The sequence below is a fragment of the Anas platyrhynchos genome, chromosome Z (genome assembly GCF_047663525.1).
Source record: "Anas platyrhynchos isolate ZD024472 breed Pekin duck chromosome Z, IASCAAS_PekinDuck_T2T, whole genome shotgun sequence".
Lineage (NCBI taxonomy): Eukaryota > Metazoa > Chordata > Aves > Anseriformes > Anatidae > Anas > Anas platyrhynchos.
Window position 1 is genome coordinate 62,537,622 of NC_092621.1, and position 13,995 is coordinate 62,551,616.

A 13,995-nucleotide genomic window follows, 5' to 3' on the forward strand; every position below is an offset into this window, starting at 1 on the left:
CACCGTCTTGGAAACTTCCTCAGCGTGCTGACTCTTCCCAGCAGCCCCTCTGCATCTGACTCAGCATTACAGCCAGTAACACACACTCCTCATGCCTCCGAATCTGCGTTACACGTAGGAATGCTGGAACACTAATTTGCCCTATTATTTTCCTTTTCTCCTACCTTCACCTGAGAAAAAATCAATGTAAATTGCACATTATCCTTTTATGCTGTCTTTGTTCTGGGGAAATGCCTCTGGCGTGGAACTAAAAACAGTTTTTTCTCACTGTTGAAATAGATTTTCTTCTTTCAGGCAGCTGTCATTAAAGGCAGGAATGAAGAGAAGCAGAGAATAATTGTGGGATCACAGAATGGTTAAAGTTGGCAGGGACATCCAGAGGTCATCTAGTCCAGCTGCCTGCTCAAGCAGGGACACTTAGACTATTGCCCACGACCATGTCCAGGGGGCTTTTGAAGAACTCCAAGGAGGGAGACTCCGCAACCTGTGCCAATGCTCCAATACCCATATGCCACAAAAGTGTTTTCTGATGTGCACAGGGAGCCTCCTGTGCTCCAGTTTGTGCCTAGTGCCTCTTGTCCTGGCACTGGGCACCACCAAAATGAACCTGCGTCCATCGTCCTTAAACTCCTTTCAGGTATTTATACACGTTTATGAGATCCCCCCTGAGCCTCCTCTTCTCCAGGCTGAACAGTCCCAGCTCTCTCAGCCTCTCTTCATAGGAGAGGTGCTTCTGTCCCAACATCATCTTGGTAGCCATCCATCGGACTCTTAACAGCATGTTCAAGTCTCTCTTGTACTTGCGGCCTCACCAGTGCTGAACGCAGTGGAAGGATAACCTCTCTTGACGTGCTGACAATACTTTGCCTGATGCAGCCAAGAATGCCATTAGTTGTCTTAGCAACAAAGGCACTTTGCTGACTCATGTTCAACTTTGTGTCCATCACGACTCCAAGGTCCCTTTCTGAAAAACTGTTTTACAGCTAGGTGACTCACAGCGTGTCCTCATATCTGGGGTTGTTCCTTTCCAGTTGCAGGAGCCCACGCTTCCTGTTGAACTTTATGACCTTCTTTTTAGCCCACCTCTCCAGCCTGTCAAGGTCCTTCTGGATGGCAGCACAGCCCTATGCAGAGTCCACCACTCCCTTGAGTTTCACATCATCTGCAAATTTACTGAGGGTGTGCTTCACCTCATCATGCAGATTGATAATGAAATTGTTAAACAAGACTGGACCCAGTATTGACCCCTGGGATACTCCACTCATTCCCAGCCTCCAACTAGACTTTGTGCTTCTGACCGCTATCATTTGATCTGGCTGTTCAGCCAGTTTTTAATCCACCTCACCGTTCAACCAGGCCATACTTCAGCAGCTTCTGTAGGAGGATCTTATGGGGGACTCCTTGTAATCCTGACCCAATGGCTCTCTGCCTGCTCCTCATCCATCCCCAGGCAGAGCTCCATGTGCTCCAGCTGCTCACTGACATCAAGCACGATACCCCCTTTACGCCTCCCCTGCCTGTCCTTCCCAAAACCCTATCCCTCCATGCCAGCAGTCGAGTCATGGGAGCCATCCCACCACATCTCCTTGGTGTCAGTAAGATCCCAACCCTGGAAGCATATGCACACCTCTAACTTCTCTTGTTTACTCCCCACACAGGCGCTTCAGAGGGGTACCCCAGCATGCTGTGTTACTAGAGGGTGTTCGAGGGAGTTCTCCGTAATAATGCCTTGTAGGCATTTCCTTGCTACCCTGCAAGTGCTGGAAGTAGCCTGCTTTAGCCCTATCATTGATTTTGTGATCCCTGCCTGCCACATCACCCTGTGCCCATTGTTCAGCAGCCCTGTGCATCACTCCTTCACAGGGCCGCTGGGTACCCTCTCCCTCTTCCTCGTTTATTGCCCTCCTTATGAGATCAGACATGCTATCAGCAAAATTGTCCTCGCCCCACTTAGAGAGCTGTACCCCATCTCTCCCAAGCAGACACTGATCCTCAAACAGGGTCCCACGGTCACAGAACCTCAAACCCTGTTGCCACTAGTTCTACAGCCAATTTTTGACCTCCTCTATCAGTGCCCTCTTTCTCACATCCTTTCCTCTCATCAGCAGGACTGAGGAGGTTGGCACCAGCTGAGCCCCCATGCCCTTGACTACTGCCCCCAGAACTCTGTAGTCCTGTTTGATACTGCCCAGATTTCCCCTGGCAGTATCATTTGCACCCATGTGGAGTAAGAGCAGGAGGCAGTAGTCAGAGAGCTGGACCAGCATCCGTGCTCTGCATCCCTGGCAGGCAGCAAACCTTCCTAATCAATAAATCAGGTTGACAGGCGAGTGTCTCCGTCCCCTGCAGCAGGGGACACCCATCACAATGACTCACCACTATTTCCAGGCTACCTTGTGTGGTTTAGCTGAAATAGATGCACTGCTAGTAGCCTGGTCTGTAACTCCAGGTAAAATGTTCATACTATAATTCTATTTATTTATTTATTTATTTATGGTGATAAGGGTTTAATTTTCCTTAATGAAACCATAAAATACAGTTGGAAGGGTTCTAAGGTGGTCATGCAGTCCAGCCTTCTACTCAGTGTAGGTCTAACGTGAAAGCTAGACCATGGTGCCATGGGTTTGGTCTGAACATCTTGAAGGATAGAAATTCTGCAGCTTCCATGGCCAGGCTGTTGCTGTGTTTGACTGCACTCACAAAAAAAACAAACAAACAAACAAACAAAAAAAAAAAAAAAAAAAGACTTTTTTTCCTTATGACTGAAACTGAAATATCCCTTGATGTCACCTTGATGTCACTTGTGACTGCTTCATCTTGTCCTTGTCCTCTGGAAGAGGAAATCTGAGGAGGGTCTGGTTCTTCTTACCCTCCAGACAGACAGCTGATGATAGCCATCAGATATCCCCACGTAGCCTTCACTTTTGAGAACAAGCACAACAGTCCGAGATTCTGAGCCTCTCCTCCTGTGCCATGTGTCCCAGTTTCCCCACTGCCACCCCATCCTTCCCTGTCTGCATTATCCATCCAATTTGTCTGGGCTTTTATAGAGAACGAGGGGACCTATGTTAGACAAGCATTGTCAGCGCACTACAATGTGGTGAGGAAATTCCTTTTAAAGGTTATGTGCTTAACTGTTTTGTTTATGCTGGGTTAATTGTTATGGAGCAAGAGCAAAATGGGTGGCTAGAAGAAGCAGGCTGGAAAGGCAAATGGAAATAAAGGTGGAGCACTGTGCCAGTGCTCTTCCAACACAATATGGAGAACAAAAAATATTGGCTACTATTCTTTCTTGTTCCCAGGAAAGCCTGAAACGAAGACGAAGAATCCTGCAACAGGAAGGAGCAAGCCTAGAGAGGAAGAAGGATTGAATGACCTGTCCAAGGAGCTTCTGCTGGAGAAACACAAATGCAGCAGGACAATCCTGTGGAGGTCCAAAAGACAAGTGGTTTCCTACCCTGCAAATTTTGAAAGTGGCAGTGTGCAAGATGTGTCCACAGTCAGAACCAAAGCGCATGCAGTAGTAGCCAGTTTCTGCAGGCTGCTGTGCCTCCAGCTGCAATTACCATGACGTAGTGAGAACAGGCATCTAGAGTCACGGGCTACTGGACACAGCAGAGCTGGCAAGGATTTGCACAATTAAGCCTAGCCCAGGCAGGCAGGCTGCATATTCTGTCCCTGTGAGGGCTGCATTTCAAGGGAAAGTGGAAAAGAATGGCATGTAGCAGGGTTATTTCTGTTCTATCGTTCTCCGCCATTCTTCATGTTTCTTTTGGTGTAAGCACTACTCTGCAACAATTAAAACATCAGCATGTTATCAGCACCCCTCTTGTCCCAAGCCAAAACACAGCACTCCACCAGCTACTAGGAAGAAAACCAGCTCTGTCCTAACTGAAACCAGGACCTTTGCATACTAATTTTTTTCTACCTTTATTTTCCCATTCGTGCAAATAGATGTCTTTACTTTTCCAGTTTGGTGTTTTAAGTTATTAAGTCTGATTTGAGGATCAGAACGACCTAGATATGCTCACTGGTTCCTTATCGGCTTTCCCATCTACGTGGTTCCTCATCCTGAACTGTGGTCCACTCCTGTCATCCATCCACAGTTAAAGGTTAAGCTCTGGCTTTAGCACAGGTGCACACTTCATCTAACAATCTGCCTAAATTGGATTTTGAGGGGATTATCATGCCCAAGGGATGTGTAAATTGTTATGTGGATCAGCTGGGTAAGCCTGTTTGAGTTCAGTGTTGCCTTGAGTAAGGCATGCCCTGTAGCATATGCTGTGCTTCACTGCAGCCTTGTTTTGTCTGTATAACAATGTGCATATTATTGCCATTAAATTAATTATTACCTGCAAACTCACAAACCAGGAAATTACTCGAGTAAAATACCATAATGTTAGCAAAAAACCTAAATGCAGATTTTCTGTGCGGGCTTACCACAGCTTTTATACATACTGTAACCATGTGATCACAGACTTTTCTTTTTCCACAGACCGCCTTCTTCCTCTGCAGCATTCGGAGAATTCCACCAGTGCTTGGTTACTATAATTCATTCAAATCTTCTACCGAATGTATCTTATTATTATAATTTCTTGTGCTTCACTATATGTGTGGTCTTTTCTGTAGTGCGTCTCCTTAAAAACAAACAACAGCAACAAAAAACACAAAGCCTGCCGAATTATTTTCTGAAGATCTTTGTGGCTAACTTTCCTTAAACAGGGAACTGAGACATACGTGAATTCAGGCTTAAATTTTCGCTAACTTTGCATGGCTGATTTGCTCTATGTAAATTCATCTTCAAATTCTTTAAGTATTTATGTATTTATGTTTCTTTCTTACTATGGTTTATATAGTGCTGGCTGATCTCTACCACCCATCTAAGCTGGATGCCTGTGTGTGCTCTCCCACTCAGCTCATTTCCCTTGTAACACACTGACTAATTTAGGAAGTTCTTCACTCAGAGTGTGGTGAGGCAGTGGCACACAGGTTGCCCAGAGAAGCTGTGGATGCCCCATCCCTGGAAATATTCAAGGCCAGGGGAGCAAGAGGAGCTTTGAGCAACCTGGTCTAGTGGAAGGTGTCCCTGCCCATGGCAAGGGGTTGGAACTGGGTGGTCTTGAAGGTCCCTACCAACCCAAACCATTCGGTGATAACTGAGCCGAACAGTAGTGCTTGAATCGTCTCTGTGTAATTTCTACGCAATTTCAACCCAAAATACGAACTTACAGCAGCTGGCAGTGCTGAGTTCGTGTAAACTCACGTTTCTTACAAGGACTACGTCAGTGCTTTTCAGCCCCCCTGCTACCTCTGTTAGCCAGCAGTCCTTTGTTGGAGATTTTAGAATAGGAACCAAGCATTTATTGGAGGGCTGAGTGGAAAGAACTCCTGTTTCTGATGACCTGGGTGGGCCTCAACCCAGGACATTTGTTTGCAGACTCTCCATACTCTGCCTCAGTCTTCAATCTAATTAATGAGCTGCAAATGCATGCTATTGAGCTCTGGGTTTGGCTGGCTCTTAGCTTCTGAGTTTCCTCCTATTCAACACAATTCTGTCATCCACCTCGGTCAGCCTCTCCAAGCAAGACTTTCTCCACCCTCGGCTGTTGCTTTTCCTCTGCAGTCTAAATCCTTTTCTAAGACTTCTTTCTGACGGCACAAAGTGTGGACCTTTTTTTTCATGTTTATTTTCTTACCTTCTTTCGTTGTCCCAGTGCAAACAGACAACAAACATTAATTTCCAAACTTTGTATTGTTGCCTTTCTGACTGAGAGCCAGGGCTGTCTGATAAGCAAATACTAAAAACCTGTTTGACTACATTACTTGATGATTGTAAAGGTTGGCTGGTGCTGTGCATACTAGGGAAAAGTTCTCCATGCTGTGTGTCACCATCCTTGTATCCTAATTGTGCTTGCAGTTTGACAAGAGACATTGTCAACTCTGCCCTCAATATGTCTCTGCGTGCACCTTCCCAGGACGTGTCGATATGGAGACTTATCTTTGGGGAAATGATATAACCTGAATGTGTCAGCTCTAACTAAGCTTGCTCTGTGTGAGCTTATGGCAGAAAGGAGTACGTGCTATTTTAGCAAAGAAGAGGTTGACCCATGAATTTCTTCTAAATGAAGAAAAAAAATGATTTGCAGTTCCAAATCCCACATAACAAGTTTTATTATTAAATTTCTGTTATAGCTAACTTAATGTCTCTCAGTAACGTTTCAGAAGCGCAGCAAGAACTCTGCAAATGTCTGTCTCCTGCTCTCCTGTCCTGGGGGCTTGGCAGCATCGTGTCTAAGCTTTCGTTATGCTCTTCAGTTTCTCATGCGTTAAGCAATTAATTATCTAAGGGTGTTTCATAAGGTCTGTAACATTACACACATTCAGTGTATCATTGTATCACACTCTCCCTCCCCCCAACCATGAATGGGCTAATAATAGCTTAGCTGACATAAGGTGTCAACCTACCTTTTCTAAAACACTTTTCTCTCCCTCTATCAGTTGACAGGGTTCTTGGTACAACAGCGGCATGGGAAAAAAAAAAAATCCAGCAGAGTAGAGAAAAACACTAGCAGGAAGATTTTCTCTGATCCCTGCTTCACAACAGATACCTCCTACAAACTGGCTGAGTATTTCATTCTACCCTTCAGGATCTGGGGGTTTCAATAAGAGAGATTGCTTCTTAGCCCTCCAGGGAAATGGGTCTCGAGTTGCAGCCTTCTGCATGTAAAAAGCACTTGTAAGTGCAATGATTTCTGTAGGAAAAGCTTTAGACTTTGAATTTTGGTGCTATATAACTATGTGTCTCCAGCAATGACAAGTAGTAAAGAAGGAAAATACGGGCAAAGACGATAAGAGAGAGGTGGGGACAATGAAATGAATTCCAGCAGAGTGATTCTGAGCTGCGCAATTTTGGCATCTTGGTATCATAGTCCTCTCACTGGCTGGTAGGAATGGTGGAATTAGCACCATCGAGTGACCTTTACGATGGGCGATGAGCTGCTTTGGTTCCAGATAAACGCTGCTTGCTTGGAAGTACATTTGAGGCCTTTGCTCACCAACTTATGGATAATATTTTGCATTTATCAATTAGCAAAAGCACGGGAAGTTGGGTGATGCAGGTTGTGTATCTTTGTAGACCCTGTGTATCTACCCCTTCTGGTAGAAACTGGACTCGCTGCAACCCTTAGCAATGGGATTTTTGTGTTTGCACTCAGAGCCTTCCACCTGTCTGTCTGTTTAGCCGTGTCAAGGGCCACCCCTTCCTCATTCAAACTATTTCTGTGTGTGCAGATTGACGCAACCCATCTCAGATATCACCACAAAACAGATACTGGGGCAAACGCCATTGTCAAACACCATTGTGCAGAGCTTGCTGAAGACAGGCAGCAATATCTGTAGATCTCCTGCCTCTACCGAGGTTGTGCTCCAAAATTGCCTTATAATACGTTGTCCAGAGAAGGGCGATGAAGCTGGTGAGGGGCCTGGAGAACAAGTCCTGTGAGGAGCGGCTGAGGGAGCTGGGCTTGTTCAGCCTGGAGAAAAGGAGGCTCAGGGGCGACCTTATTGCTCTCTACAGATACCTTAAAGGAGGCTGTAGAGAGGTGGGGGTTGGTCTGTTCTCCCACGTGCCTGGTGACAGGACGAGGGGGAATGGGCTTAAGTTGTGCCAGGGGAGTTTTAGGTTGGATGTTAGGAAGAACTTCTTTACCGAAAGGGTTGTTAGACACTGGAACAGGCTGCCCAGGGAAGTGGTGAAGTCACTATCCCTGGAGGTCTTTAAAAGACGTTTAGATGTAGAGCTCAGGGATATGGTTTAGTGGGGACTGTTAGCATTAGGTCAGAGGTTGGACTCGATGATCTTGAGGTCTCTTCCAACCTAGAAATTCTGTGTGATTCTGTGATTCCAGAGTCACCACGGTGTCTTTGTTCCTTAACTTTAGCAGGGGGGGCAAATTATGCATTTATCACTTTCCCCCCCTAACGGTTGACAAAACGCGTTGTGAGTCATGCTCCGTGTGACTCGGGCTGTCTTTATTAGCGCCTTCCTTTATTCCAGGAACCGGAGGCAGGACCGCAACTCGCGGCGGGCGCCCCCCGGCGGCTGCAGCCGCCTCCGGGAGCCCTTCGCAGGCCCCGGCCGCGGCGCCTGAGGCGGGGGCGGGCGGTTTAAAGGCCGGGCTCGGAGGCGGCCGCCCCCCGCCCCCAAGATGGCGGCGGCCGCCCCGTCCCGTCAGCGGCGCTCCGCTGGCGCCTCCCCGCCATCACTCCAGGGCCGCGCCCCGCCGCCGCCTCCCATTGGCCGCCCGCGCCGCCGCCCGCCGCCGATTGGCTGAGGGCGCCGCCGCTCACCGCCGGCCCCGCCCCCTCCCGGTCCGCCGGGCGGGCGGGCAGCGGCCCCGCCCCACCCCCGCCGCCGCCGCTGCCGCCGCCGCCGCCGCCGCCGCCGAGCCGCGTCCGGGCCCCGCCGCGCCGGGATGAGCCGCGCTCCGCCATGGAAACCAAACGGGCCGAGATCCCCAGCAGCGTCCTGGACGACCTGTGCAGGTACGGCACCGGGCCCGCCGCCACGGGGCCCGCCGCGCCCCGTCCCGTGCTGCTGCGGGCGCGCGGCCGGCGCTGCGGGGGCGGCCGTTGGGCGGGGCGGCCGTTGGAGGAGCACCAACGGTCGCGGGGGGGGGGGGGGGGAGGAGGGAGGGAGCGGTCCCCTCACGGCGAAGCGCCCCTCATCGGGGAGATTTTTAATGTTATTTTAGTAACTGGTTTGTTGGTGATGGGCTGAGGGCTGCCGCGGGCGCTGGGGCTCTGCCTGCCTGCACGTGAGGAGGGGCTGGAGGGGCAGCTCAGGAAGCCTCGGAGCGCTGAAACAGGCGGGGGGTGGTGAGGGGAAGGGAAGGGAAGGGAAGGGAAGGGAAGGGAAGGGAAGGTCACACGAGTGATCGCGTTGTTATTTGGGGCAGCCGCGCTCTCTCACCTTGCTCCACGCTGCTCTCTCGACTTTCGTGTTTGAAATGGTGCCTTGCCTTGTGATCGTGCAAATTTAGGAAAGTGGTTTTGTTTATTTATTTTATTATTTATCTTTTTTTTTTTTTAAAGCCTCGGAATAGTATTGTTATAAAGGAAGATACGACTCAATCTGAATTTAGTAATACTTATAAAAGGCAAGTAAACAGCGCTGGGTGCGCAGGAAGTCTGTGCCCTACCAACACGCACACCCAACCGTCGAACTTCCTAAATACACCTACAACATTGCTTTTACATGTTCGTAAGAAACCCGAGTACGCCTGTACATATGTATAACCTATCCCCGCTTCGTATCATAATTCTCTTGGTGGGGGCTGTTGGGGGTCGTGGGGATGAAGGCTTACGGTTCCCCCCATCACTGCTGGCAACTTTTTGTTCCTGGATCTTGTCCAGACTGCAGGGGCAGCTTTGACTGCCTCCCTCTTCTTCTGCACATGTTGTGCCCTCCACAAGGTTCCCAAAAGCAGACCAACCCATGCAAGGCCGTCTCTTCCCGCGTTTTGCTAACCCTTGAAACCACACTAATAGTGTGATTATCAGATAACATTAAACAACAAATTTTAACAGGTCCAACCAGCAACCCCTCCAGCAACTTCCATGCCTTAAGGGCAGGAGAACAAGCAACCTGAGATGGCAAGGTGTCACCTCAATCACCCTTCTTTGTTCCCTCTAAACTCTTTCCATTGCTGATGGCCTCATCGTTAAGTGCCTGATGTTATCACCAACCATAGCATGGGGCTTGTCGACCCCCATGGCCACACTCCCACATCTCCCCCTTCTTTATTAATATCAACCATCTTCTTGACACGAATTGTTACTCCATATATCACAATCCCTCCTCTTCTTTTGAATGTCATTAATTTGTGTCTCGGCTTTGAATTTGGCCAAGGCCAATTAAACTGTAAGAGAGGCTGTCTTCTTGAGGACTTTCCACCGGGATTGTGGTAAATTGATTGTTAGTAATCCTCCACAGAGGACTCTGTTACATTTTCTTATATTTAATGTCTTCGCAATATTCTCTGCAAGATTTATAAACAAGTCTTTAGCAATGGTTGGAATGCCATATTTAGCTCCTGTTTCAATTTCATGGTAATATTTCGCCCAACTCATTGTTCCACAGGGTATATAATAATCGTCACTAGCAGCATCACATACATCAAATTCGATTGATAAGGGCTTACTAAGATTTTCGGTGATGCGACTTTTCCCAGCTAGCCTTCCTCCTTCGTTATTAGTTCTTACCTCTATTCACCATTGATACGGGACTTCTTTGGGATCATAACAGGTTACCTTACTGCTTTCATTACATCGAGCATACTCTGTTTTCCATAGCATGGGTTTAACAGGCATATTTACTAGCGTTCGTTCCTGAATTCTTCTTCTCCGGGTGTTAACAATACATTCTCTACAGTTCTGAGACCAACAGCATGTAATTAGGAGAGGTCCAGTAAAGGCCACATTACCCGGCGGTTATTACCCTAAGGGGTTGCAGCCCTTGGTAGACCTTCTTCAGCCGCGGTACTGGTCCCTTCTCTGGTCTTGCCCTCTCCCTGATGCTTCTTAGGAAATGGTCCAGGCTTACATACCCGTTGGTTCTCCTATTTGCATTCAGCTTTTCCACGAGTTAGCGGGGGCTCGATTCAAAGCAGATAACCAATCCTCTAGGTAAATTTTCTCACCTATTATTTTAAATTTTCAGGACCAGGGTAATTCAATATGTTGTGGGTATGTCTGTCTGAGGTGGCACTCCCCCTGTGGGGTTTTGGGGTCCCCAAATCCCAATATAGAGCCCCTAATAGAAATTAGGGGCTCTATATGAGTTTCCAATGATCGCTAATATTCTAATCAATGCAAGTTTTAATATACATACATTTAGCATCCAAAGTGTAGCTATGCCCCGTTATACTTCAAGTTCTTTTAAGCTTAACTTTCAGATTTCCAGGAGTGGACTCAACCTTCCAGGTTCCTGTTATGGGTCCCTTTACTCACGATGCATGCATCCACCCCTTTTCCACCGTTCTAGCCGTTTCTGTAATAAGCAAGATGAGATAAGGACCTTCCCAGTGTGGAGACAACGATTCTCCTTTCCAAGTTTTTATCAACACTTTATCTCCAGGCTGTATTTTATGAGCTGTGAACCCCAAGGGCACATGATGAGTCAACACCCCCTTCTCCTGAAGTTCGTTCAGTTGTTTTCCCAGAGTTATCACATATTTCCGGGTCTCATAGTCTTCTATCAAAGAATGATCTAAGGGCATTTCTTGAGAATACGGCATGCCATAAAGCATCTCATAAGGTGATACTCTAATCTCCCCATGTGGCATGGTTCTTATGTTTAGCAGTGCCAATGGTAAGCATTTTACCCATGATAAATGAGTCTCAGTCATCAGTTTGGCCAGTTGGTGTTTAATTGTCTGATCCATTCTCTCGATTCATCCAGAACTTTGAGGATGCCATTGCGTATGATATTCCCATTTAATGCCCAGGGCCACAGTCAAAGCCTTTAAAACCTTTGAAGTAAAGTGTGTCCCCTGATCAGAGTCAATGCTCCCGATTAAACCAAAGTGAGGAATAACATTCTCCAACAGGTTTTTAGCTGCCACTGCAGTGGTGGCTCGTGCCGCAGGATAAGCCTCTACCCAATGTGTTAGCTGATCCACGATTACCAAGAGATATTTATATCATCCTACCTTTGGTGGTTCAGTAAAGTCCACCTGTGTTCTCTCAAATGGTCGATATGCAATCCTTTTTCCTCCAGCAGGTGCTTGCCTAATTGCCTTCTTATTTACCTTTTCACACGTTAAGCATCCTTGGACGGTTTGTCTATCTCATATATTCCTACATACCCATAAAATTTTAGAAATTGATCACTCAGTGCTTTTGTTCCCCAATGGGTTTGTAGGTGTAGCCATAAAAGTACACTCCTAGTTTGTTCCTTTGGCAGTATTTCTCTTCCATCAGGCAGAATCCATTTTCCTTCTTTCAGTTCTGCCCCTGTGGTCTTCATAATTTTTATTTCTGCTTCTGTATACTTTTTCTATTGTGTCCCTTTTTTGTTATGCGTTTCTAGTAGGGTTAGGACTACATCATGCTTCCTAAGAGCTGCTTCCCTAGCTTCTCTATCCGCTAGGTTATTCCCTCTTATGTGGAAGCCAGTTCCCTTTTGATGTCCTCTGATATGTACCACAGCAACCTCCCTAGATCCTCTCAATGCCTGCAATATTTGAGTAACTAAAGTTTAGTGAATCAGCCCTTTTCCCTGGGTGCCTATGAGTCCCCTTTCTTCCCAAATTTTCCCAGATGTGTGGACTATTCCATAAGCATATTTAGACTCTGTATAAATAGTGCCACTTTTCCCTTTCAGTAGTTCTGGGGCTCATAATGATGCATAAAGTTCACACGCTTGAGTGGACCAGGCAGCGCTGAGTGGTCCTGATCCCATTAGTACCATATCCCCATTTATGATGGCATACCCTGATCTTCTTTTTCCATCAACTACTCTGGACGATCCATCAATAAATAATTTTCCCCCTGTCTCTAATTCTGTCTCCTCAAGATTGGGTCGGATTTTGGTTTGCAATTCAATCCCTTTTACACGGTTATGTTGTAGTTCTGGTAGGGGTTCCCCATATAGAAATTGTGCAGGGCTCTGTGCAGCAGTTACTTTTAGTTCTAAATCAGGGGAGTCGATCAGGATGGCCTCATACTTCAGCATCCTACTGTCAGTTAACCATTTTTCAGCCTTTTGCTGGAGTACTCCCCCAACATTATGTGGAGTGTATATCTTCAGAGGTGCCCTAAAAGTGACTTTTCTAGCTTCCTCAATCAGTAAGGCAGTAGCCACAGTTGCCTGTAAGCGCACCGGCCACCCCCTACTCACAGGGTCTAATAGTTTGGAACAATATCCCACATGTTTCTTGATTCTTGCCCATTCTTGAGTTAGTACTCCATATGTGGTTTGGTTATAAACATTTACAAATAAATAAAAGGGTCTTTCTAAATCTGGGAGGCTCAGCAGTGGAGCTTCTATTAATGTTGTCCTGATGAACCTCAACTTTTCCTCATCTTCCTTGTTCCACTTAACCTTTTCTCCAGTCAATTTTTCATATAAAAACTTTGCTTTTTCTCTAAACCCTTCAATCAAGGGTCTATAATATCCCAAGAGCCCGAGCAGTTGCCTCACTTCCTTCTTCGTTTTGGGTGATGATAGGGCTAAAATCCCAGATACCCTGTCAGGATCCAATTTTTACTTTCCTTGGCTAAGCCAGTGTCCTACGTACCTTACTTCCTTTTCCACGAATTGTAATTTAGATTTTGAGAACTTCAACCCTTTTTTTCCTTAAGAAATTAAGTAATTCAATAGTGGTTCTCCAGGTCTCTTTTTCAGTCTCCCCAGCTATTAATAGGTCATCCACATATTGCAACAATTTCACTTCCCCCTTTGACTCACATACAGCTGACTCCACAGTCAGTAGGACTGTATAGTAGGTGTGTTTGTTCAGCACTGGGTGGCACGGGGGTAGTCCCACCATAGTCGTGTGCCTCTAACGTGGCAACTTGCCTTGGTTATATGCAGGAAAGAGTTACATATACACTAAGTTTCCCAGTACACGTGTCCATACTCATAACCTGTCCCTGCTTAGTATTAAAATTAGCTCCAAGAAATCATTTCCATAAACTCCTCCCATCTGCGCTTGTGCAGTGCCTTCTGGTGGTGGGTGCTGAGGGTCGTGAGGATGAAGTAAGATGTCTTCATCAGGGTTGAACTTTTCACCTCGTCTCCTCGTGTGTGCTCTCTGAGCCCTTGGTCACAGTCTGAGCCATAAGGTTGGTTTGGTCCAGTTCTCTGGGTCTGAGGGGCTCCTGCTATTTTGAGGCATTGAATGTTTGACATTCTTTATCTTGTCCTTTTAAGAACAGTCCTCCTTATCTCTGAGCCCTTGGTCACAGTCTGAACTATAAGATTGGTTTGGT

The 13,995-nt window shown here is 46.9% G+C and overlaps 1 protein-coding gene across 2 annotated transcripts in view; it reads left to right on the forward strand.

The window, feature by feature from the left end:
* Positions 1-8,196: 8,196 nt before the first annotated feature.
* Positions 8,197-13,995, forward strand: part of DCP2 (decapping mRNA 2) — a 32,306-nt gene continuing 26,507 nt past the window's right edge. The window contains exon 1 of one of the 2 annotated variants that reach the window (XM_027446648.3): positions 8,197-8,544. In XM_027446648.3, coding sequence (XP_027302449.1) covers positions 8,492-8,544 — 53 coding nt within the window. In that variant the 5' untranslated portion in view covers positions 8,197-8,491. The remainder of the gene's footprint in view (positions 8,545-13,995) is intronic. The other variant, XM_027446649.3, reaches the window with a different exon arrangement.